Source organism: Gracilinanus agilis, chromosome 2 (assembly GCF_016433145.1).
Source record: "Gracilinanus agilis isolate LMUSP501 chromosome 2, AgileGrace, whole genome shotgun sequence".
In the NCBI taxonomy this organism is placed as follows: domain Eukaryota; kingdom Metazoa; phylum Chordata; class Mammalia; order Didelphimorphia; family Didelphidae; genus Gracilinanus; species Gracilinanus agilis.
The window spans coordinates 265,357,722-265,381,478 of record NC_058131.1 but is presented as its reverse complement, the minus strand read 5'-3'; the positions used below and the strand labels follow the sequence as shown (position 1 = coordinate 265,381,478).

General features: G+C 38.2%; 1 protein-coding gene across 1 annotated transcript in view; it reads left to right on the top strand.

Moving 5' to 3' along the window:
- Nucleotides 1–23,141, top strand: part of KCNQ2 (potassium voltage-gated channel subfamily Q member 2) — a 219,983-nt gene extending 196,842 nt beyond the window's left edge. Inside the window, exon 16 of the mRNA XM_044659649.1 lies at nucleotides 23,005–23,141. Coding sequence (XP_044515584.1) covers nucleotides 23,005–23,141 — 137 coding nt within the window. The remainder of the gene's footprint in view (nucleotides 1–23,004) is intronic.
- Nucleotides 23,142–23,757: the final 616 nt, after the last annotated feature.

Here is a 23,757-nt window from a genome sequence, read left to right as displayed (position 1 = left end):
AGGGTAAATAATTTGCTCATGATCACATAGCTAATAAATGATGGTGGTGCAATTTGAAACTAAACTCTCTCAACTCTAAGCCCAGCACATTTTTCACTACAGTCCACTACCCAGGTCATTATGAATGGTAATTCAATTATTAGCTAGATGAGCCTTGGAAGGAGGGTATGCACTTTTGTGCAAAGATGCTGGCTGCTACTCACAGACTGCTGTTTTCTTAGAAAGTGATGCTGTCAGGGTTAGTGAGAACTGTCCAGCAGCAGCCAATTGAAGAGAGAGATTGAAAAGCAGGACTGACCTTGTGCAGGAAAGCATAAAAACATACGTGTGAATGCTGGAAACTGAGTGTTGAAAATTTTGTAAATTCCGTGCAAAAGCCAGACCTTTCATATTACTTTGGTATCAATCCCTTCAGCCTGACTTCTAGATAATGTATATTCATTTGCTCTTTGTATTACTTGATCCTGGATCTGACCACTTCTTATCTGAATGTTACCTTCTACCTTTGCTAAGCACACTGTATGCCCAGAAGTTGCCTCTCCCTTTAAATAACCAATTTATCATTCCTCAATCCTCTCTGTTATAGCTTTTCTCCACTTCCAGCCTGGTAGGCTTCAGCCTAAACCACGAGCCACCTAGCCTCAGGTGACAACAGGTTCTGTCCTTATTAGCAGCCACTCACAGACATAGTTGGTACTGGGAGGTGCAGAAGTCCTTTCACCCTTGATCTCATCAACTCTTTTAGGTTGCAAAAGTCCAACAGCTAGAGCTATGGGGGAGATTGGAGATTTTTCCTTGGCCTTTGTTGCTGTGCGTAATGGCTCCTTCTGCCACCAGAGGAGGCTGGTCTCAGAGTGCTCTCTCTCTCTCTCTCTCTCTCTCTCTCTCTCTCTCTCTCTCTCTCTCATTATCTGTCATCTTTGTTGTTGTCCTGTGCTTGCTACACTGGCATTCTAAGTACCCTACCCATTTTACTTTCTGTATTAAAGCCCTAGCCTGCCTCTTTCATCCTGACTCCATGCCCAAGACAGGTAGCTTGAAATAGCAGCTCAGCCCACATTTGCACAGCCAGCCTGAGTGAGGCAGCTGCAGCCGGTGGGATTCACTCTTTGACATTCAGAGCTGCTAATTTTTCATACGAGTGGTTGGGTTGACATTTGCATTGGAATAGATTTACATTAACTCCATCCTTGCTTCAGTGTGCTGAATCCACTGCACCACTCAAAAGTGAGAGGCAGTTTGCTCCAAAGCTTTGAAATGCCAACCATTATGATAATTGCTGACAAATTTTATTAGCCATATTGTTTCTTTTTAATAGGAGAGGTTCTTGTTGGCCACTTAGGATCTTAAGCTTCTCTCATAGAGTGACAGCCTCTTTAAAACATTTTATAAGTCAGTGATAATGATTATTAGTGATGATGTTTATAATTACTAGGGCTGTTGCATGGCATACCACCAATATCCAGATTTAAAGAGGGAGAGATAGAGTTGGCTTAGGGCACCCAATAAATATTCCAAGGTTTTCTACTAGCTCCTCTTACTCCAAACCTCTGAAACTACCTTTTCTAGAAAGTTCATTTAAGCTGTTGTTATTATTGTCCTGTCATATTTCATAGGTATCTGACTCCATGACCCATGTGGGTTTTTCTTGGCAGAGATACTGGAACGGTTTATCATTTCCTTTTCCAGCTTATTTGACAGATGAGAAAACCTAGGCAAATAGGATTACCTTACCTGTCCAGTGTTAAATAGCTAATAAGCACTGGAAGTCAAATTTGAACTCTGGAATATGCATCTTCCTGACTCCAAGTCAGGTGCTCTGCCCACTAGACCACCTAACTACCTTACTTGTAAGCTACAACCTATTATACTATTTTGGGGCTTGCATTTTTATTATTATTTCCTCTTTCCCAATATATTCTACCCATCTCCTCTCTTATCTATCATTCAAGATTCAATTAAAGTCTGATTTTCCCCCATGAAACTTCCACTGACTAGCTTATCGCATGTTAGACTTCCCCATAAGCATTTGAACCAAAGGACATTTAATATATTGTATATATCAGTGATGGTGAATCTTTTAGAGACTGAGTGCCCAAACTGCAACCCTCACACTGCATGTGAGCCACCCTGAGAGGGGAGGGATGAAGTGTTACCATTGGGCTGTTGGGCAGAGGGATTGATGATGTGAGAAATGTCCTCAGGCACACATGGAGAGGGAGAGGGGAGCAACCCCATCCAGGACGTATGCCATAGGTTTGCCAACACAGGTATATATATATATGCATATATATATACATACATACTACAATATGATACACACATGTATATTTTACTCAAAGTAAATGCTTTATATATTGGGTGACTCGCTTGGGGTCACATAGTTAGAAAATGTCTGAGGCGAAATTTGAATTTATGTGTTTCTGCCTCCAAGTCCAGTACTCTATCCACTGTACCACCTAGCACATGTATTACAATTTGCTGTACATAGTATATTTTAAGTTAGTATACTCTCCACATTTTGTACATATGCTTCATATCTACACAGTATATGTTGAACATATGCTACATGCTACAAATGCTCCAATTTCATATATATGCCTTGTAGCATAACATATAGTAACATATCTTATATGCCATATACATGAGGCTAAATGTTTGCTGCTAATAATCAGAATAGCTTGAAACAGTCATTCTCTCCCTCAAAAACTTTTTAATGAATCATTAGCAGGAAAACATGTTTTCATAGTATACTCTGCACATCTTATACATATACATAAAGAATGTTGATTGCAGAAACACTAGATATATACATATATAGTATTATACATAGAAATAATCTAGAATATTACCATATGCTAAATAGTAATATGACAAATATATTAAATATAGCACATGCTATATGCAATATATACAAGATTGCATGTACCTTCTTGCGTTTCTCTTTGATTGTCATCTTTGCAAGTCACGTTTCCTTCTTTATTATATATATATATATTTTTACCAATTACATGTAAATTTTTCACATAAGTTTTCTGAAATTATATGACCCAAACTGTCTCCCTTCCTCCCTTCCCTCCCACTTCCTGGAGATGGTAAGCAATTCAATCTGAGTTATACATGTATTATCATGCAAAATACATTTTCATATTGTTCATTTTTGTAAGAGTCATGTTTCTAAGACCAGACTCTTACAATCTCCAAGAGCAGAGACTATATTTTCGTCATCCGTCTCGCTCACATCGTCTATTAGAGAACTGGTTCATTGTACAGCCGTTTCCTGATAAAGACTTAGACTTGGTCTAACTAGGTTGTCCCTGTATGTTCTACTTCAGCTTCACCCTCTGTGTTTTTGTATAAGACTTTTAATCCCTCAACACCTATGCCTCTGGTTTGTGCTATATTCTCCCACAATCAGGGGTGTGGACTGGCTCTTGAGATTTTTCATTGTGTGCATTTATACCTCAGAATTTGGCAAACACTACAAATTAGACCTGATATATTGCTTTGTTAAAATTTTAGGCTAAAAACCTGATAGAAAAGTATTAATAATGCAGCCAAAACTTTAAAGTATGCTGCGCATACATTCTTCCCCATCCCAATTCCTGAAAGCCTTTTGTTAAACATTTACCAGCAAGCTGTTGAGGTCACAGTCCATATAGTTTGCCTTGTAAGAGACTCACAAAAGCACACAATGTCAGAGATGGAAGGACTCTTTCAAGGTCATCTAGTCAAATCACTTAGTTAAAATAACAATTTCAGTAGTAGGAGAGCCTGAGGTCCTGAGAAGTTAAGTAACTTCCCCAAGATCGTGCAGCCATCATAAATGACAAAGCTGAGCCTCTCTGATCCAGAAGTTCAAGGCTCTTTGTACTATACAATAAAGAATCTTCTAGTTCATATTTAGGATCAGAGACCACGAGTGAGAAGGGACCTCCCTTTGTTTCCCCACCAAAAGTATGAGCTCCTTGAGGGTAGAGCAGTGTTCTCTTGTTTCTTTTTATCTCCCAGAGTTCATCCTCTGGAAGGTGGGAGCATAAGCATAATGCATACTTATTAGGTTTAATTGAATTGAACTGAACTTTTTGCCAAGCTGTGCTCCAGCAAATTGCAAAGGGAGGTGGGAGAGGGGAGAGCCTATGATTCTATGACTTTGCTTGAAGATGAATCAATTTTAATCTGCAAGTGGGAAGATGAGATTTCACAGTTAGGTGCCTTTTCTGACATTGTGATTTACAAAGAGCTTTTATGTTTTGAAATTAACATTTTCATTCTGACTCTTTCTTCTCTCCCTTCTTAGTCCAATCCCCAAGGCCTAATCCAGTCGGTAACTCCATGTCCAGACCAAAATAGCTTGGAATTATGGAATCAAAGAACCATAGAATGTTAGAGAGAGCTAGTAGCAGCATTAGAAATCATCCTTTACTATCTTCTTTTCTCCTTACTCCTGTTCTAGGAATTCTCAAGTCTTATCAAAATACTATTCACACAATATCTGACTTCAATCCTCTTCTTTCTCCCCTAGTTCATGCCTTTATCACCTCTCACCCGGGCTATTGAAATACCCTTATAATTGGTCCCATTGCCACCAATTTCTTCCCTTTCCAATTCATCTTCTACATATCTATCAAACTGATATTCCTTAAACACCCATTGGATCATGTTACTCCTCCCCCAGGCAAAATCTTTAATTTGAAAAATGAAGCCCTTTACAATATAATTGCCACCTACCCTTCTAACCTCATTTTATATTCTTTCCCTTCATGTATTCATCTTTCTGTGTACTAGGTTTAATAGGTTGTTCCTGAACATTTCATCCCATCTTCTTTCTCTGTGCCTTTTTCTTTTTAATAACTTTTTCTTCATTTTATTCCAGTAACAAATTTACACATAAGTTTTCCAAAGTTATGTGATTTGTGTTGTCTCCCTCCTCTCTTCCCTCCCCCCTCCCAGAGTTGACAAGCAGTTCCACTGGGTTATTCACATATTACCATTCAAAACCTATTTCCATATTATTCACTTTTATATCAAAGTAATCTTTTAAAACCACAACCCCAAATCATATACCCATATAAACAAGTGAAAAATCATATTCTTTCATCTGGTTTTCTACTCCAACAGTTCTTTCTTGGGAGGTGGATAGCATTCTTTTACATAATTCCCTAGAATTTTCCTGGATCATTGAATTGTTATTTTTTTTAAACCCTTGTACTTCGGTGTATTGTCTCATAGGTGGAAGATTGGTAAGGATGGGCAATGGGGGTCAAGTGACTTGCCCAGGGTCACACAGCTGGGAAGTGGCTGAGGCCGGGTTTGAACCTAGGACTTCCTGTCTCTGGGCCTGACTCTCACTCCACTGAGCTACCCAGCTGCCCCCTGAATTGTTATTAGTAGCAAAGTCTGTTACATTTGATTGTCCCACAATATTGCAGTTACTGTTTCACTCTGCATCAGTTCATGTAGGTCTTTCCAGTTTTTTCTGAAATTATCTGGTTCATCATTCCTTATATGCACAATAGCATTCCATCACCATTATATACCACAATTTGTTCAGCCATTCCCCAATTGAGGGACATCCTCTCAGTTTCCAATTTTTTCCACCACAAAAAGCATAGCTATAAATATTTTTGTACAAACAGGTTTATTCCCATTTTTTTTCTGTGCCTTTTTCTAAGTGCTTACTCATGTCTAGAATGTGCTCCCTTTTTATTTTCACCTTGTGTACAATCCCTCTGTTGTTTTAGGACCATTTCAGTTGTGTCCTACTTGTGACCTCACTTGGGGTTTTCTTGGCAGAGATTCTGGGGTGATTTTCCATTTCCTTTTCTAGCTCATTTTCCAGATGAAAAAACTGAGGTAACAGGGATAAGTGACTTGTCCGGGGTCACATAGCTTATAAGTGTCTAAGGCTAGATTTGAACTTAGGAAGATGAGTCTTACTGACTTGCCTGGGCACTCTTTCCAAAAATCAAACCCACCAGCTACCCTAGGCAGAATCCCTCACATCCTTCAAAGCATGAATCAAGTTTACCTTTCCTGCTCTCTATAGTTATTAGCAGTTATTTGCATTCTCTCCATCTTGAAATCACTTTTATTCATATTTATCTACAAATATACATATTTTATCCCCTAGTAGAATGTTGTTCCTCGAGGGAGAAACTGTTTTGATTTTATGTACATGCCAGTACCTAGCAGTGCCTGGCCATTAGTATCCATAATACATTTTTCTTAATTGAATTATTATAATAATGATAGCTAGCGTTTATACTACATGGTGAAATAGACAGAGCTCTAGACCTAGATTTAGGAAGACTCAAGTTCAAATCTATCCCCAAACCCTTACTGGCTGTATGACCCTGAGAAAGATCCTTAACCAAAAACATGATTTATCATGTAGTTCAATTGGTATATGATTAGGATTTTGGCATGAAAAGATCACTCTATTGCAAATATGAATAACATGGAAATAGGTTTTGAACAATGATGCATATATAACTCAGTGGAATTGCTTGTCAGCTCTGGTTGGGGGGAAGAGAAGAAGGGAGCGAAAAACCATGAATCATGTAACCATGGGAAAATATTCTAAAATTAAAAAAAAGACCCTTAACCCCCTTTGCCTTAGTTTTCCTAATCTGGAAAATGAACTGGAGAAGGAAATGACAAACCATTACAGTATGTTTGCTAAGAAAACCTCAAATGGAGTCACAAAGTCTTGGACACAATTGAACAACAACAAACTGCCCAAAAATTATTTTATAGAACTTGAAAACAACAACAAAAATAACTGAATAACAAAGCAAAAATAAAAACATTATCCTTGCATTTTGCAAAGTTCTTTTTTAAAATTTAATTTAATTTTTTAAAATTTAAATTTAATTTTTTAGAAAAAATTTCCATGGTTACATGATTCACCGCCCAACCTCCCCTCCCATAGCCAATGCGCATTTCCACTGGTTTTAAAATGTGTCATTGATCAAGACCTATTTCCATATTATTCATAATTGCACTGGGGTGGTTGTTTTGAGTCTACATCCCCAATCATGTCCTCATCAACCCATGTGTTCAAAAGCAGTTGTTTTTCTTCTGTGTTTCTACTCCTGTAGTTCTTCCTCTGAATGTGAGTAGCCTTCTTTTCCATAAATCCCTCAGAGTTACCCTGGATCATTGCATTGCTGCTAGTATGGAAGTCCATTACATTCAATTTTACCACAGTGTATCAGTCTCTGTGTACAATGTTCTCCTGGTTCTGCTCCTTTCACTCTGCATCAGTTCCTGGAGGTAATTCCAGTTTACATGGAATTCCTCCAGTTTATTATTCCTTTGAGCACAGTAGTATTCCATCACCAGCATATACTACAATTTGTTCAGCCATTCCCCAATTGAAGGGCATTCCCTCTTTTTCCAGTTTTTTTGCCACCACAAAAAGTGTGGCTATAAATATTTTTGTACAAGTCTGTTTATCTATGATCTCTTTGGGGTACAAACCCAGCAATGGTATGGCTGGATCAAAGGGCAGGCAATCTTTTAGCACTCTTTGGGCATAGTTCCAAATTGCCATCCAGAATGGTTGGATCAGTTCACAACTCCACCAGCAATGCATTAATGTCCCAATTTTGCCACATCCCCTCCAACATTTATTACTCTCCCCTGCTGTCATTTTAGCCAATCTGCTAGGTGTGAGGTGATACCTCAGAGTTGTTTTGATTTGCATCTCTCTAATTATTAGAGATTTAGAACACTTTCTCATGTGCTTATTGATAGTTTTGATTTCTTTATCTGAAAATTGCCTATTCATGTCCCTTGCCTATTTATAAATTGGGGAATGGCTTGATTTTTTATACAATTGATTTAGCTCCTTGTATATTTGAGTAATTAGATCTCTGTCAGAGTTTTTTATAATAAAGATTTTTTCCCCAGGTTGTTGTTTCCTTTCTGATTTTGGTTGCATTGTTTTTGTTTGTACAAAACCTTTTTAATTTAATATGATCAAAATAATCTATTTTACACTTTGTAATTTTTTAAGCTCTTGCTTGGTTTTAAAATCTTTCCTTTCCCAGAGATCTGACAAGTATACTATTCTGTGTTCACTTAATTTACTTATAGTTTCCTTCCTTATATTCAAGTTGTTCACCCATTCTGAATTTATCTTGATGTAGGCTGTGAGATGTTGATCTAAACCTAATCTCACCCATATTGTTTTCCAATTTTCCCAGCAGTTACTGTCAAATAGTGGAATTTTGTTCCAAAAGTTGGGCTCTTTGGGTTGATCATAGACTGTCTTGTTGATGTCACTTATCCCAAGTCTATTCCACTGATCCTCCCTTTTGTCTCTTAGCCAGTACCATATTGTTTTGATGATTAACTGAAACAAAGACATGGCTCAGTTTTATTAACTGTTTAAGGATCAGCCCCAATATGAGGTAGTACAATCCTCAAGGGAAATCCAGTAGAACACAGACAGACAGGGCCATCATAATTCACTAGAATCTGACTCTTAATTCCCCAGTTAAAATCAAGTAGCTATAAAGCCCACTTTGAACTCATGTATACATTCACACACACACAATCTTTCATTGCAAATTGGGACTTTGACCCAAGATATTCTCCTCAATAATAAGAACAATGGATTTAGGAGGGCTAGTTGGGACTTCAGAGATCATCTAATCTAGAGATCAGCAATACAGTTTATGGGCTAGATCTGTCCTATTTTCTTCTTTGGTGTGACCTGGAGCTGAGTGGTTAGTTTGTTTATTTTTTACAAAGTTCTTAACATATTAATTCACTTAATCCTCACAATAACTCTGTAAAGTAAATATTATCATTCTTCCCATTAAAAAGACTAGAAAATTAAGACTAAGAGAAATTAAGTGACTTGCTCAGGGTCACACAACTAATAAGTAACTCAGTAAATAAAGCAAGATTTGAACTTAGGTGTTCCTAACTCCAAACCAAGCACTCCTCGCTGTCCCCTTTTCTAGTTTAATTTCCCCTATACCCTACATTTTATAGATCATGAAACAGAGCCAGAAAATAAAGAGGGAGAGTGTACATGAAAAACTTTATTAACTTCATTGTTGTCCTTTAGGCTTATGATGGCTCTAACTTGGTTGACCTCTGGAATATCCTGGAATCAGTAAGAATTTCTAAGTGAGAAAGGAGTGAGCCCCACTCTAAGGAAGCCTGTCAGTCCTGTACTCATGCCTGATTGCAAATCACATAGACAAGCAGGAGCTCTTGTTCTGGAACACTGAACCATCCAAAAATAACTCACAAGTGGCATGTCTGTTGGAGCACAGGGCCTCTGCGGCTGGTGGCCTCAGTTCCTCACCTCTACCTCCCTCACACTGTCAGATAAATGTTATCCTCTGAAAGAGCTCTGGAGCTAGCCAGTGAGAATTCAAGATGCAAAATTGGAAGGAAAATAACCAGAGTAACTTTTCAAAGTGTCCAGTGATGCCATCACATCTGTAGACTCGTGGGTACGTTTTAAAAAAATAAATTTTTGATGATGTCTTGCTCTTTTTACATTGCCATGATTTCTCTCAATATTCATTATCTGTCCAAAGAGCCAACTCTTATAACAAATTATATATATATATATATATGTGTGTATATATATATTTAAAAACCCTTGCCTTCTGTTAATATTGGTTCCAAGGCAGAAGACTGGTAAGGTCTAGGCAATGGGGGTTAAGTGACTTGTCCAGGGTCACACAGCTAAGAATTGTCAGGGATCAAATTTGAATCCAGGATCTCTTGTCTTTGAGCCAGGCTCTCAATCCACTGAGTCATCTAGCTGCCCCAATAGTATTTTTTAAAGACATAAAAAGAGAGAGAAACCCTCTCCCCCCATCATTACTGATTAATACATTGAAAAAGTCTAAAAATATGTGCAGTATATGGCCCTTGTAGATCTCATGTTGTTTGCAAAGGAGGGTAGCTGCAGTATCTTTTCTTTTGAACCTGGCTTTTTCATTATAATTTTATAATATTCACTTAAAAAAAAGTCCTTACTTTCTGTCTTAGAATTGAGAGTAAGTATTGGTTCCAAGACAAAAGAGCTTTAAGAGGCAATTAGAATTAATTGACTTAAGGGAGTTACACAGCAAGGAAGTGTCTGAGGCTAGATTAGAATCCAGGCTATAGTCCTGGCTGTCTTGCAACATTCACTTTTGATTGTGTGTGTGTGTGTGTGTGTGTGTGTGTGTGTGTGTGTGTGTGTGTTCTCCATTTANTGTGTGTGTGTGTGTGTGTGTGTGTGTGTGTGTGTGTGTGTGTGTGTGTTTTCTCCATTTACATTATCATAGTCATTATGTATAATATAATCTTTTTTTAAAAAACCCTTACCTTCCGTCTTGGAGTCAATACTGTGTATTGGCTCCAAGGCAGAAGAGTGGTAAGGGTAGGCAATGGGGGTCAAGTGACTTGCCCAGGGTCACACAGCTGGGAAGTGTCTGAGGCCGGATTTGAACCTAGGACCTCCCATCTCTGGACCTGGCTCTCAATCCACTGAGCTACCCAGCTGCCCCCCTGTATAATATATTCTTTACTCTGTTTAATTCCCTTTGCACTAGTTCATGCAGTTCTTTATATGCCTCTCTAAATTAATCACATGTATCATTTATTTACAGCACTGCAATTTTATATTCCATTTATGTATCACAATTTGTTTAATTTTCCCCCAATTAATGGATGTCTATTTTGTTTCCAATTCTCTGTTATCATAAAAAAGTTGCTATAAGATTTGGTATATGTAGGGATTTTCTTCTTATTGATGGCTTATTTGAGGGATAGACCTAGTTTCTGGGTGAAAGAATAAGGGTATTTTACTCATTTAATTTGCATAATTCCAAGCTACTTTCCAAAATGATTTGCCAGTTACAGCTCTATCAACCATACACAAGTGCTATCTTCTCACAAACTCTTTAACAATGAGTATTCCCATTTTTGTCCTCTTTGTCAATTTTTAGGATATGAGGTGAAACCCCAGGATTGCTTTGATTTACACTTTACTTATTATTAGTGATTTTGAATATTTTTTCTTATGGCAGTTTATAATTTTCAGTTCTTTTGAGAGCTATTTGTTGTTCATATCTTTTGACCATTTATCTGTGGGGAATGAATTTCAGGATCTTTTATATATGCTGACATGTGGTATGTATAAAACTGACAGAAATTAGGCTTAGTATACATACACACACACACACACACACACACACGCATACTATTAATTGTTTGTATATCTTGGATTCCAAATCCTTATCAGAGAAATTTGATACAAAGATTTCTTCCTTTGACTGCTTCTCTTTTTATCCTAGCTGCATTAATTTTGTTTGTACAAGAGCTTTTCAGTCTCAAATAATCATAATGACCTATTTTAGCTTCTGTGATTGCTTTTATCTATTGTTTGGTTAAGAATATATCTCCTACTTACAGCATTGAGAAGTATAATCTGATATTCTTCTTTTTAAATAATATGATCTTTAATATTAGGGTCACATATTCACTTAGAATGTATTGTGGATCTAGCAAAGGAGACTGAGGAGCTGGTAGGTAGGAGGAGAAGTGGGAGAGAGTGGTGTTCCAAAAACTTAGCTAGAACAGAGTATCAAAGAGAAGAGGGTGATCAAAAGTACCAAAGGCTACAGAGAAGTCAAGAGAAATGGGGATTTGAGAAAAGTTCACTGAATTTGACAATTAAGAGACTATTGGTAACTTTGGAGAGAGCAGTTTAGGTGGAATGATGATTTTGAAAAATGGATTATAATGAGTAAGGAGGAGAATAAGAGGGAAGAAAGTGGAGACACCCATCATAGATAGCCTTCTCAAAGAGTTTAGTAAGGAAGGGCAGAAGATATATGGGGATAGCAGGGATAGAAGAAGGATCCCCCCCCCTCTCAATTATGGGAGAGACATGAGCAAGTTTGTAGGTAATAGAGAATGAGCCAATAGATAGGAAGAGAGTGAATATAAGTGACAGAGGAGGCAAACCTTGGAGATGGGATAGAATGGGAATATTTGTGCAGATAGAAAGATGGGTTAGCCATGGTAAGGAGTAAGAGCACTTCTTTGTGTGAGATGGGATGAAAAAAGAGATAGTGGCAGAAGGCATCTGAAATGAGGAATAAAGGAAAACTGAGAATTTAAAGTGAATTTTTCTATAAAGTACAAGACAAAGTTCTCAGCTGAAAGGTGGGGGGAGGGGACCACAGGAAGTTCGAGAAAGGATAAAAAAGTTTGGAAGAGCATCTGTGTAGAGTGCCATAGGAAACTGATGAGGGAGATGTAGAAGGATTGTCCTAGTCATAGAGAAGGACCAGTTGAGGTTATGTATTATAAATTTGTAGTGGATTTAGTGATAATATTTGCATGATTTTCTCCATCTTCATTAAGTATCACATGTGTAGGTCTAAAGGTGGGAGGTGGTAGAGTGATCCATGGCTAAATCTTGGCAAGATACAACCATTGATATAATAATGGGGCCTGGGATTCAAGAGAAGAAGACAGTATAAAGTACAACTGATTTACAAAAGGTTCAATACATGTGGAATAGAGTGACTAGTGCAGAGGTGATAGGTTGAGGGATTGGAGGTCATGGTATGGATAAAGAGTAGGGTTTGGTAAGGGAAAACAGTGAAGTTTCTACCAATAGATTATTTCAGAATTCTTTAAAAAAAACACCTTTTCCTTCCATTTTAGAATCAATTCTGTGTTTTGGTTCCAAGGCAAAATAGCAATAAGGGCTAGGCACTGGGGTTAAGTGACTTGCCTAGGGTCAAATAGCTAGGAAGTATCTAAGGACAGATTGGAACCCAGGACTCTCCCATCTCTAGGCCTGGTTCTCAATCCACTGAATCACTTAGCTGTCTCCAGATTTCAGAATTCTTAAACAAGAAGGTGGTACATTTGTGGGTGATGACAAGATCACCATCTTTATGTGTAACTGAGGTGGAGTTGAGCACTAAGTAATGGGAAGTGAATAGGTTAAAGATCTAGGTTATTAGGGTGCCTGAAAGTCAATATATATTTTGAAGTCCCCTTGTATGAAGGTAGGAGAGAGGGAGGAGAGAAAAATTCTGAGCCAGGTACTGAAATCATTGAGGAAAGAAGACAAGTGACCTAGGGGTCTATAGACAGTAGTTACCAGCATTTTGATTAGTTGGTAGACAGAGATTGCATGCACTCAAAGGAGAAGAAGCTACTGAGTGATGGAAGTAGGAGGAGAAGTTGGAATTGGTAATCAGCAGCAAGAACTACTGTAACTTTCTTATCTTGATCAGTGAAGAGGGGTGGTGGAGATGAATGAAAATATAGCTAATACTAAAAGGGGTGTCAGGGAGGCTGCACTATCAGGGAAAAGCCAGGTCTCAGTTATTTCTATAAGATGGAAGGAGAGAGAGGTGAAAAGATTTAGAATGAAAACAAGTTTGTCATCATTAGAACAGGCATTCCAGAAGGCACAATGGAAGAGATAGTTAGCATTTGGTTAAAACTTTCAAAAGCAAAGGTTGAGGGGAATGGAATAAGGAATCAAGAGGAAGAAGATGGGGATGGGGTTTGGATCATAACCTACTAGAATTTAGAATCACTGGTATGTGAAGGATATGACCAAGTACATAATCATCACTGAGGGGAGGGTACTACTCCTCTTTCCACAGAAGGCTAGTGATGACGAAGGAGAGAAGTGTAGCAGGAAATGAAAGGCACATGAACAGATTCTTCAGTATACTTTTTAAAGAATCCTTTCTAAAAAAAAACAGAAGAGCTTAAGTTATTTTGCATGACCCATTTTTGATGGATATATATTAGTTCTTAATGATTATTTGCTCCCTGTATAACTGTTCAAAAAGATTTGTAATAATTATGTATTTTTTGGCTAGGAAAAAAGGTCAAACCCATTGTCCTACAGCTCAAGAAAACCACATTTTACTCAATTCCAGTTCTGGGCATCTCCTTAATTTTCAATGCCTTTTCAAAGATCATTGACATTTTTTATCAATTGGGGTGAAAATATAGTCAGAAAATATGCTTGTCAAATTTGTAGATAAGGCAAGGATATGAAAAATAGGTAACATATATCAGGGTCAGAATCTCCAAAGAACTTGATAATCCATAAAGATCGATCGTATCTAATGAGATGAAATTTAAGAAGGACAAATTAAAAGTCCTAGGCTTGAACTTAAAAATATCACTGCACTCATGGGGTTGGGAGGAGTAACAAGTCAGTATTTGTGAATAAGATGCCAGAGTCTTAGTGGATTGTAAACTCAATACAAGTCTATATTTTTATAAGGAAGCAAAAGATTGAAATATGTTAATCAGTTGAAGAGTTGGGCTACATTAAGAGATACAATATGTCTAAAATTGATGAATATGCTAATTATTTTGTTCTCTTTACTTGTCAGTACATACCTGAAGTAGTGTGCTCAGTTCTAGATGCCACTGCTTGGGAAGGATGTTTATAAGCACAAGAAAAAGACAATCCGAAAGGTGAGGGGACTTGAAATTACATTATTGAAAGAACTGGAAATGTTTAGTTTGGAGAAAAGTCACATGTGGTGGAAGGACATAACAGATTTCTTTATATGTTTGAAAGAGAGACATTGTTATCCTGTTTGCTTTCAAGGGGCAGTGCTTTGAGCCAAATGAGAAAAAATAGAGGTGGGTTTCAGCTCAACATAAGGAAAACCTTCCTAACAACTAGCACTCTCCAAACATCAGAGAAACTGCCAGAATTGACAATTTTCCCATTACTGATGATCTTTAAAGAGAGACTGGATGTCATTTGTTTTGTTTAAAATAATATTTTATTTCCCCCACAATTATAGGTAAAAATAATTTTTAACATTTAAAAAAATTTGAATTTTGAATTCTCTTTCTCCTTTTCCTTTCTCCCTCCTCATTCTCCCCAACTGTGATGACAAACAATTTGATATAGATTTTACATGTTCAGTTGAACTTGGAAAAAAGCTCCCAAAAATGAAAAAAAAGAAAGTGAAATATAGTATGCTTTAGTTTGAATCCAAACTCTTTTATTCTTTCTTTGGAGGCAGATGGTATTTTTTTTTTATCATGAGTCCTTTGGGATTTTCTTGGATCATTATTTTGCTGAGAATGGCTACATTCTTTAAAGTTACTCCTTATACAGTATATCTGTTACTGTGTACAATGTTCTCCTGGTTCTTCTCATTTCACTTTGTATCAGTTCATGTCTTTCCAGGTTTTCCTGAAATCATTCTGCTCATCATTTCTTATAATACAATAGTATTCCATTCCAATCATATACCACAACCTTTTCATCCATTCTTCAGTTGATGGGCTAGATGACCTCAAAATAGGGAATCAAAATACATATTGATACTCCCACAAAGACTTTAAGCTCCCAGTTTCACAACTTATTCATTTTTTATGACTAACTCTTCCACTCTACCTCAACTACACACAGAAATGATCATACTCTTGATCCTGTTATTACCTACAAATATTCCAGTTCCATATTCGTAAACTCTGAAATTTCTTTAAGTGTGTGTGTTTGTGTTTGTGTTTGTGTTTGTGTTTGTGTGTGTGTGTGTGTGTGTGTGTGTGTGTGTGTGTGAGAGAGAGAGAGAGAGAGAGAGAGAGAGAGAGAGAGAGAGAGAGAGAAATTTTATTAGTCTTTCTACTTACCCTCTCTAGAGTGAGGATGAGCCACATGGATCATTTGTTCCCTCAGTGTGAAAATCTCTCTCTGCCTCTCCCACTTTCCTGACAGCAGGTGGATGGAATGCCAGGAAAGGAATAGGTAATTTTGATTATATACAATTATTATTTTATACTCTGACTTTAGAACCTTAGTCTTGCATGTGATGAGACTCTACTGTAGTTGAGTAATCCTAGTATTTGTGATTTTGTCCATGGGAGTGCTTTATCTGGAAGCATAATTAAAACAATACTGTAATTAATAACAACCTAATATGACCACTCACCATCCGTGTGACTTCCCAATCCAAAACACCTTCCCTGGCCACCACTCCCCTGAATATGCTGGCTTACTCCTTTAGATTATAAGCTCCTTATGGATAAGAACCTTTTCTTTTTTAGTACTGGCTTCCCATACAGTTACAATGATGTGCTTGATACATTGGAAGTACTTAACAAAGAGCCATTCATTAATTCACTCATCAAGTACAGATTGCAACCACTCAACACTTGGTCTCCATTAGTTATTTGACCAAAAAATTTTATGACCTGGTCAATGCTTTACTGATGAGTCTCTGTCCGCTTGGCTAAACTGGTCCTCAGATGATGGACATATAACTGACGCTTGGTATTATGTGAAATTTTTCTAGTTTATTCTCTCCTGGAGGAATTTCTGAGAATCTAGGTTCTCCTATAAGCTATGGTGGAAGGAAAATATATTTTACAAAATATTTAGAGAAAAATGTAGTTTTGTTTTAGGAACTGCAGTATGGCTTAGTAAATAGAGGACCTGCCTTTAGGCCAAGAAGACCTTAGTCCAAGTCCCATCTTTGACACATTCTGATTTTGAGACCCTGTTTAATTTGTTTAATCTGTCAGTGTTCTAAGACAACTCTCCAAAACTGTACATTGAGGAGAAAATGCCTGCTTGCAATAGTAGTGTTTCTTGACCTTCAACTCTGAAATTCCCTACAGCAATTAAATCACAAGTCCGGTCCTGATTCCAAATCCTAACACAAACAGCCAATCTGCATCAAAAAAGGAAGTTTATCCAATAGGATTTGCCTGTACCAATGAAATCACAGTTCTTCTTCTATAACTTACACTCCCCACCCCATTTCCACAAATTAAAAGTCAAATAAGTGCTATCAAGTAAAGGTTATCTTGGCTCTACTTTAATGAATAAAGTCAGTTGTATTATGCCCAATGCATTTTAATTAGACTCCAAATGGCTGCTGCTAAAGTGGTATAAAAATGATGAAAGATAATTTTTCCAGTATCCCAGAATCACAGAATGAGGAAGAAGCTTTGAGACGACCCAGTTCAATTCAAACCTGAATAAAACTTCCCTTCACAGCATGTTAGAAGTTAGGTCTTTCAGTCTTTCCTTGAAGACCACTAGTGAGGCTTCCATTCCCTCCTGGGGTAGCTCATTCCACTTTTGGGCAATTCAAATTCTGAGGAAGTTTTTCCTTACAGTAACCCTCACACTGTTTTCTTGCAACTTCCATCCATCGTTCTTGTTCTGCCTCCTGTGACTAAGCAGAGCAATTCAAATGCCACTTCCACATGATAACCACTTAAATATTTGATGACAGCTACCATATTCCCTTTAAGTTTTCACTTCTCTAGACTAAACATCCCCAACTTCTTAAAACCATCTTTATATAATAAGATCTTGAAGCTCTTTACCATTCTGGACCTACTCCTCTAAACATTCTCCAGCTTATCAATGTAATTCCCAAAACATGGTGCCAAGAATTTGAATATAATTCTCTGGCAATGATTTAACAAGAGCAGAGTATAGTGGGAACATCACTTTGCTAGCCTTGGAAGCTTGTTAATGTAGTAGTCTAAACATGTCTCCCAAATTTTGTTTATTCATTTCTTTCTTTGGGGTCACACATAGGTGGCATAGTGGATGGAGCACTGGTCTTAGAATCAGGAAAACTCATCTTTATGAATTTACACCTAGCCTCAAACACTTAGTAGCTGTGTGACTCTGGGAAAGTCACTTAGCCCCATTTGCCTCAGTTTCCCATCTCTAAATTGAGCTGGAGAAGGAAGAAATGGCAAACCACTTCAGTATCTTTGCCAAGAAACCCCAAGTGGGATCATGAAGAATGAAACATGACTGAAAATGACTGAACAATAATTAGTTTCTTTAAAAGCTCCACTTTTCAAACACTGAAGCCAATTTCTAGCACAGTTTGTGTCTGAATTATCACAAATTACAAATCAGTTGGGCAGAAATTAATAAGTCTAAAGTAGTTCTCTGTTTTACTTTGAAACCAGCACATGACTTTTATGGACAAAGAGGTACTTTAGCATGCTTGGGATTCAAGGAATGTTGTAACAACTGATATTTATGTTGTGCTGTACATGTTATCTCCTTTTATTCTCACAAAACTGTTTGAAGTAGATGTTATAATTATTTCTATTTTATAGCTGAGGAAACTGAGTCTTAGAGAACATCCCAAAAGCATCTTAAGATCAGTATGTCCAAAATGGAACTAATTATCTTTCCCCCTAACCCTTCCATCTTTCACACTTTTCTATTTTTATTTAATGAACAATCACCTTTCAAGTTTTCCTGGTTCCTAGACTTCTCACTGTCTATCTTCATAACATCTCTCACCTCCAACCCCTTTTCTCGAGTCACATAGCCACTACCTTAGTTCATTTGCTCATAATCCTTTGCCTAGGTTATTACAACTTCCAAATCGGTTTTGTTGACAACTCTCTCCCCATTTTAATACATCTTCTGCCCAGCTACCAAAATGTTGTTCTCCTACTCAACAAAGTTGATTGACTTTTTGTTTCTAGGGTCAAATATAACCTCTCATGTTTGGCTTTTAAAACCCTCCACCTTCTGGTCCTGATCTATATTTTTGTTGTTCAGTTTCAATTGTGTCAGACTCTTCATAACCCTATTTGAAATATTCTTTTAAAAAAAACTCTTACCTTCCTCTTAAGAATTAATACTGAATATTGATTCCAAGGCAGAAGAGTGGTAAGGGTTAGGCAATGGGGGTTAGATAACTTGCCCATGGGCACACACAGCTAGGAAGTATCTGAGGCCAGATTTGAACTTAGGACCTTCCATCTCTAGGCCTGGTTCTCAATCCACTGAGCTGCCCCCCCCCCCATTTGAAGTTTTTGTGGCAAAGATACTGGAGGGGATGGCAATTTCTTTCTTCAATTCATTTTACAGATGATGTACTGAGGCAAACAAGGTTAAGTGACTTGTCTAGGATCACATTGCTAATAAGTTATCTGAAGTCAAGAAGATGAGCCTCACCTAAGTTCAGACCTAGCACTTTCCATTGTGCCACCTAGCTGCCCTAATCTATCTTTAGAGCCTCATATATATTACTATATATAATGTATGCTGTGATATGGTCAAAACTACTTTCTCTCTGATGCTTACCCATACTACTCCATTATCTCTTTGCACTGGCCATGGTCTATGACTAGAGTACATTTCATCCTCACCTATGCTTTATAGAATCTTTCATTGCTTTCAACACTCAGATCAAGGGCCACCTTCTCTCTAAAGCCTTTCTAACTGAAGCAGCTAGATGATGCAGTAATAGGGCACCGAGTCTGGAGCCAGGAAGAACTGAATTCAACTTAAGGCACTGGACACTTACCAGCTGGGCAAGTTACCTAACCTGTGCTTGCCTTAGTTTGCTCCTCCATAAAATGGGAATAATTATAGTACTTACCTCACAGAATTGCTACGAGAACCAATATTCCAAAATAATTTAACAGTGCCTGGCACATAGAAGGTGCTTAATAAATGTTAATTTCCTTCCTTTTCCCCTAATTACCTGGTACTTTTAAAAATATATATTTATTATATTGATACTTATATCTGTACATGTTGTTTCCCCCAACTGCATGTGAATTCCCTGAAAACAGAGTTTGCTTCACTTCTCTCTTTGAATTCCCAGCACCTCTCACTTGCAAAATAAATGCATGTTAATAGATTAAATGAGTTGCCTGTGATCATAGAGTTAGCAAATGGCAGGCATGGGATTTAAATACATATCTGCCCAGCTCCCAGGTTGGCATTCTTTCCATTATGAGTCACTGCCTCTCAACAGGAGAACAGGCTTTCTGGGCATCTATTTCCTATGACCTGGGCTGCTCAAGTCCCGAGAAGATAATTTCAGTCTGAGTTTCTACTTGGAAATTCAAAGGGTTGCTTCTCATCCCCTACAGACGAGTCTGACATTTCATCTGGAAATGCTGGTTCCCATTCTACATTCTTCTTGGGACTGTGGCAAATAGTGTCAATTTGCTCAAGATCTGAGCTCTAAGCCTTGCTCCAACCAAAGCCTGGGCAGAAAGGCTTCTTTGTGTGTGTGCCCCTGTATGGCATAGCTTATTAAATGAGTCTAGGGAAGACTCCAATCTGCCCTATTCACAGAAGTTCATCAATCATTGGCTGCCAATGCTCAGAGAGTAGAAGATTAATGATGCGTCACTGCTGAAGGCGTGTATCCATGATAGAAGAAGATAGCCTAAGAATCAGTAGAGGGGACTATGAATCACAAATGTCAGGACACACGGAAACTGGCTCAGGACCAAGACAATAAAAAAGGAAGGAAGGTGAGGAGGGCCTGCTTCACGTTGAGACCCTAAGGTTACATTGTCTTTGGACTCCAGCCTCTGGAGAACTCCTCTACTCACCCGTCCCTTCAACAGCTCCTGTTTCGTGTTCTTCAGCATATGTAAGGGAAAGCTTTGTTAGCTTTTTACTTAACACACCAGAAAATACTCTGAAACTGAATTTCAAATATATTCTGTTAATGTCAAAGATGGCACCTTAGTGGTCTTTGGGTGGAAAGGTGATGCTCCTGACTTGTTGCAAGGAAGATGTGAAGTCTGATATATTTCTAGATATGGGGATGAGTTGTACTGAGCCATCCATATTTCCTCCCTCTCTTGACCCTCTGACCAAGGACACAGATTTGTGAGATATCTGGATGGGTTAGGGCTCTGTCAGTATCTAGGGTTCGGAGTCAGTTTGTAGCTGGTGTTAATGGTCATTCTGTGTCAGAGGCAGGGGACATAGTACACATCTGTGGAGAGTTTATGCCTCAGGAACAAAGAGACCCAGACCTCACATAGTTCAAACTCTTGACTATGGCCTCATGGCAACATTCCCTGACCACTGATCTGTGGCTGCACTAACCCGAGGTTTAGGCAGCCTACAATTCCCAGAAGTTTGGGTTTAGACAAACATTTCCTCTGTACTTTAGATGAAGCTTGACCCGAAAACTTCAGAGACACACATCTTTCATTTTTTGTTCATCATGTTCCTGGATTAAGTTTCTAGCCTACCTAACTGTTCATTCAGGTCATGCTGACAAAGCCTAAAGCAATGGACCATTTTTAGTGATTACATTTCAGTTCAGAATAAGGTATCACTTTGCACACAGGCATACTTTCCTCAAAGTGCTTTTCAGACTTCAATTGAGTCTCTAAGCTCCCTGTGAAGATAACAGTCCCAAAGATTCTAATTCTGGTGACTCCAGGATAGAGGCTATCTCAGTTGCTTATCTAAGGACATGTATATCTTTGTGAGAGAGTGAGAACATCAGAGAATCATAGAATCATATATCTAGAACTGGGAGGAGTCTTAGAGATCCTTTTGTCTAATTCCCTCATTTTATAAATGTGGACATTGAGATGTAGTAGAAAGATTAAGTGACTTGCCGGGAATAACAAATTGGATAAGTCACTGAGGCAGGATTCAAATCCCAAAAACTTCCTTACTCCAAGTCCAGTAATATATCCACTACAATACAATGCAATCAGTCCTTGGCTGTCTTATCACTCATCTATTACAAGACTTTCCATAGGATATACACAACACAGAGGAACAAAAACATTGGCACATTAGTTAAGGTAAGCAAATAACCAGATTTCATAGAGGCACACTATTCTGCTACAAAGAGGTTTCATTGGGAACTTCAGATCTTTCTCTGGGCAAGGGAATTCATTCTACAACTACAAAAGGCACAGTTTTGAACCAAGAGCCCAAGTCTCTGTGTCTTCTTGGTTTTATCTTCTGCCTATAGTTATGATCAAAGTGGGAGAGAAGCTGGTGCCTTAGGTAAGAATATTGGCAGCAGTTGCTGTCTTTCTGCCCCACAAACCAGTTGACACATGATATATACATGATGATATACATGGTCTGATAAAGAGGTATTTTCTTGATTTTATAATGAATTTGAATATTTGAAATTGGAATGGTCTGGGGAAATCTGGGCCATATGGTGACTTTTCCTAGAGTCACCCCATAAGGAACAGGCAGATAGAAGGAGAAAATATATAATAAATAAACAAAATGTGGAGGGCAGAGGCTGGAAAAGAGGCAGTCAGGTAGCTCAGTGTGTAGAGAGCCAGGCCTAGAGTTAGGTGGACCTGAGTTCAAGTCTGGCTTTAAATACTTCCTAACTTTATGACCCTGGGCAATTCACAACCCCAACTGTCTAGGCTTTATCACTCTTCTGCTTTAGAACTGATACTCAGTAGCTTCTAAGAGGGAAGGTAAGGGTATTAAAAAGAAAAAAGAAAAGAAAAATGACTCTCAGAAGAAAATAGTGACTTGTACATTTTTCAGTCATTTTAGTCAAGTCTGACTCTTAATGATCTCATTTGGGATTTTCTTGGTAAAGACAATGGAGTGATTTGCCATTTCCTTTTCCAATTCATTTTGCAGATGAGGAAACTGAGGTAAATAGGATTAAGTGATTAATCACTCTATCTATTACACCATCTAGCTGCCCCAGATTTGCATACAGCAGGTGAATAATAATGCTTATTGAAACAATCCAAGGGAAAGAATTCTTTTATAGCATTAAGATAGGTATATTGTGCAGAGCATGAAAAGTATCAGCCCTGCTCTCTGTCATCTTAGGCAGACAACACAGTGGATTGAGCTCAGTTTGGACAAGAACACTTTAGGGAAGGCTGTTGATAAACTAGAGAATAAAAGAAATGGGATAAATTAGGCACTTAGCTAGGTCAAATAAGGAGAATTGGGAATTGTTAAAGGCTGCAGACTACTCAGACTTTTGCATCCAGTTTTAACCTCTTTGGTACAAAGCTGAAAATTACCCTGGGGTGGGCAAAGAGAAGGCCATAGTCACTTCTGTGAGACCCATTTCTTGCCTTAAGCTCTAGGGCTTTGTCAGAAAAAGTTTCATGCCAGAGAAGAGATGCAAGGATATGAAGCATTGATTCTGTGGCTTCTATTGATGTTCATCCAAGTGCTCAAAGTCTCAACTGGTCCTTTCTGTCTTCTCTCAGTTCATCCCTTAACTCTGGCCAGGACCCTGCTGCCAGCAGCAGCTTTGACTGAAGTAGACGTTAGGAGTGCCAAGTTTCCGGGCACCAGCTGCCATGGTCCATTCTCCAAGCTGCTGTGGTTGCACCGGCAGCTGTAGCAGCCTGAGATGGGCAGACACCAACAGGTAAAGTGTGCGACTGCAATTTTTTTTCTCTATATAGACCCTAGGTAATATAGTGGTTGGAGGCTAGGCTTGGCAGCAGGAAGATCTGAAGTCAAATCTGGCCTCAAATAGCTACTAGCTGTGGTGACCCTAAACAAACCACTTAACCTTATTTGCCTCAGTTTCTTCATCTGTAAAATGAACCGGAGAAGGAAATAACAAGCCACTCTAGTCTCTTTGTCATCATATAGGGTCACAATGATGTGGACACTACTAAAATGATTGAATAACAAAAGACCTACTCAAATTGTGCCATAGAACCATGGACTTCCATAGACAATAGTGTGAAATGTGTCGATCTTGTTAATTCCTTCATTTTACAGAAAAGCAAACCAGAGAAGTCAAGGCATTTGTCCAAGAAGCCAGAGGGCTCAGGAGAGTTGTTCAAGGACCCACAAAAAATTGCGAATCCTCTAAGTTGGCAGGGGCATCATATACCATCTATTCCAATCTACAACTGAATTGTAACCTCTTCTACAATATAATCCTGAAAAGCAATTATCCTACCTCTCCTTGAAAATTGCAGGGAGAATGCATCACCTCCTAAGGC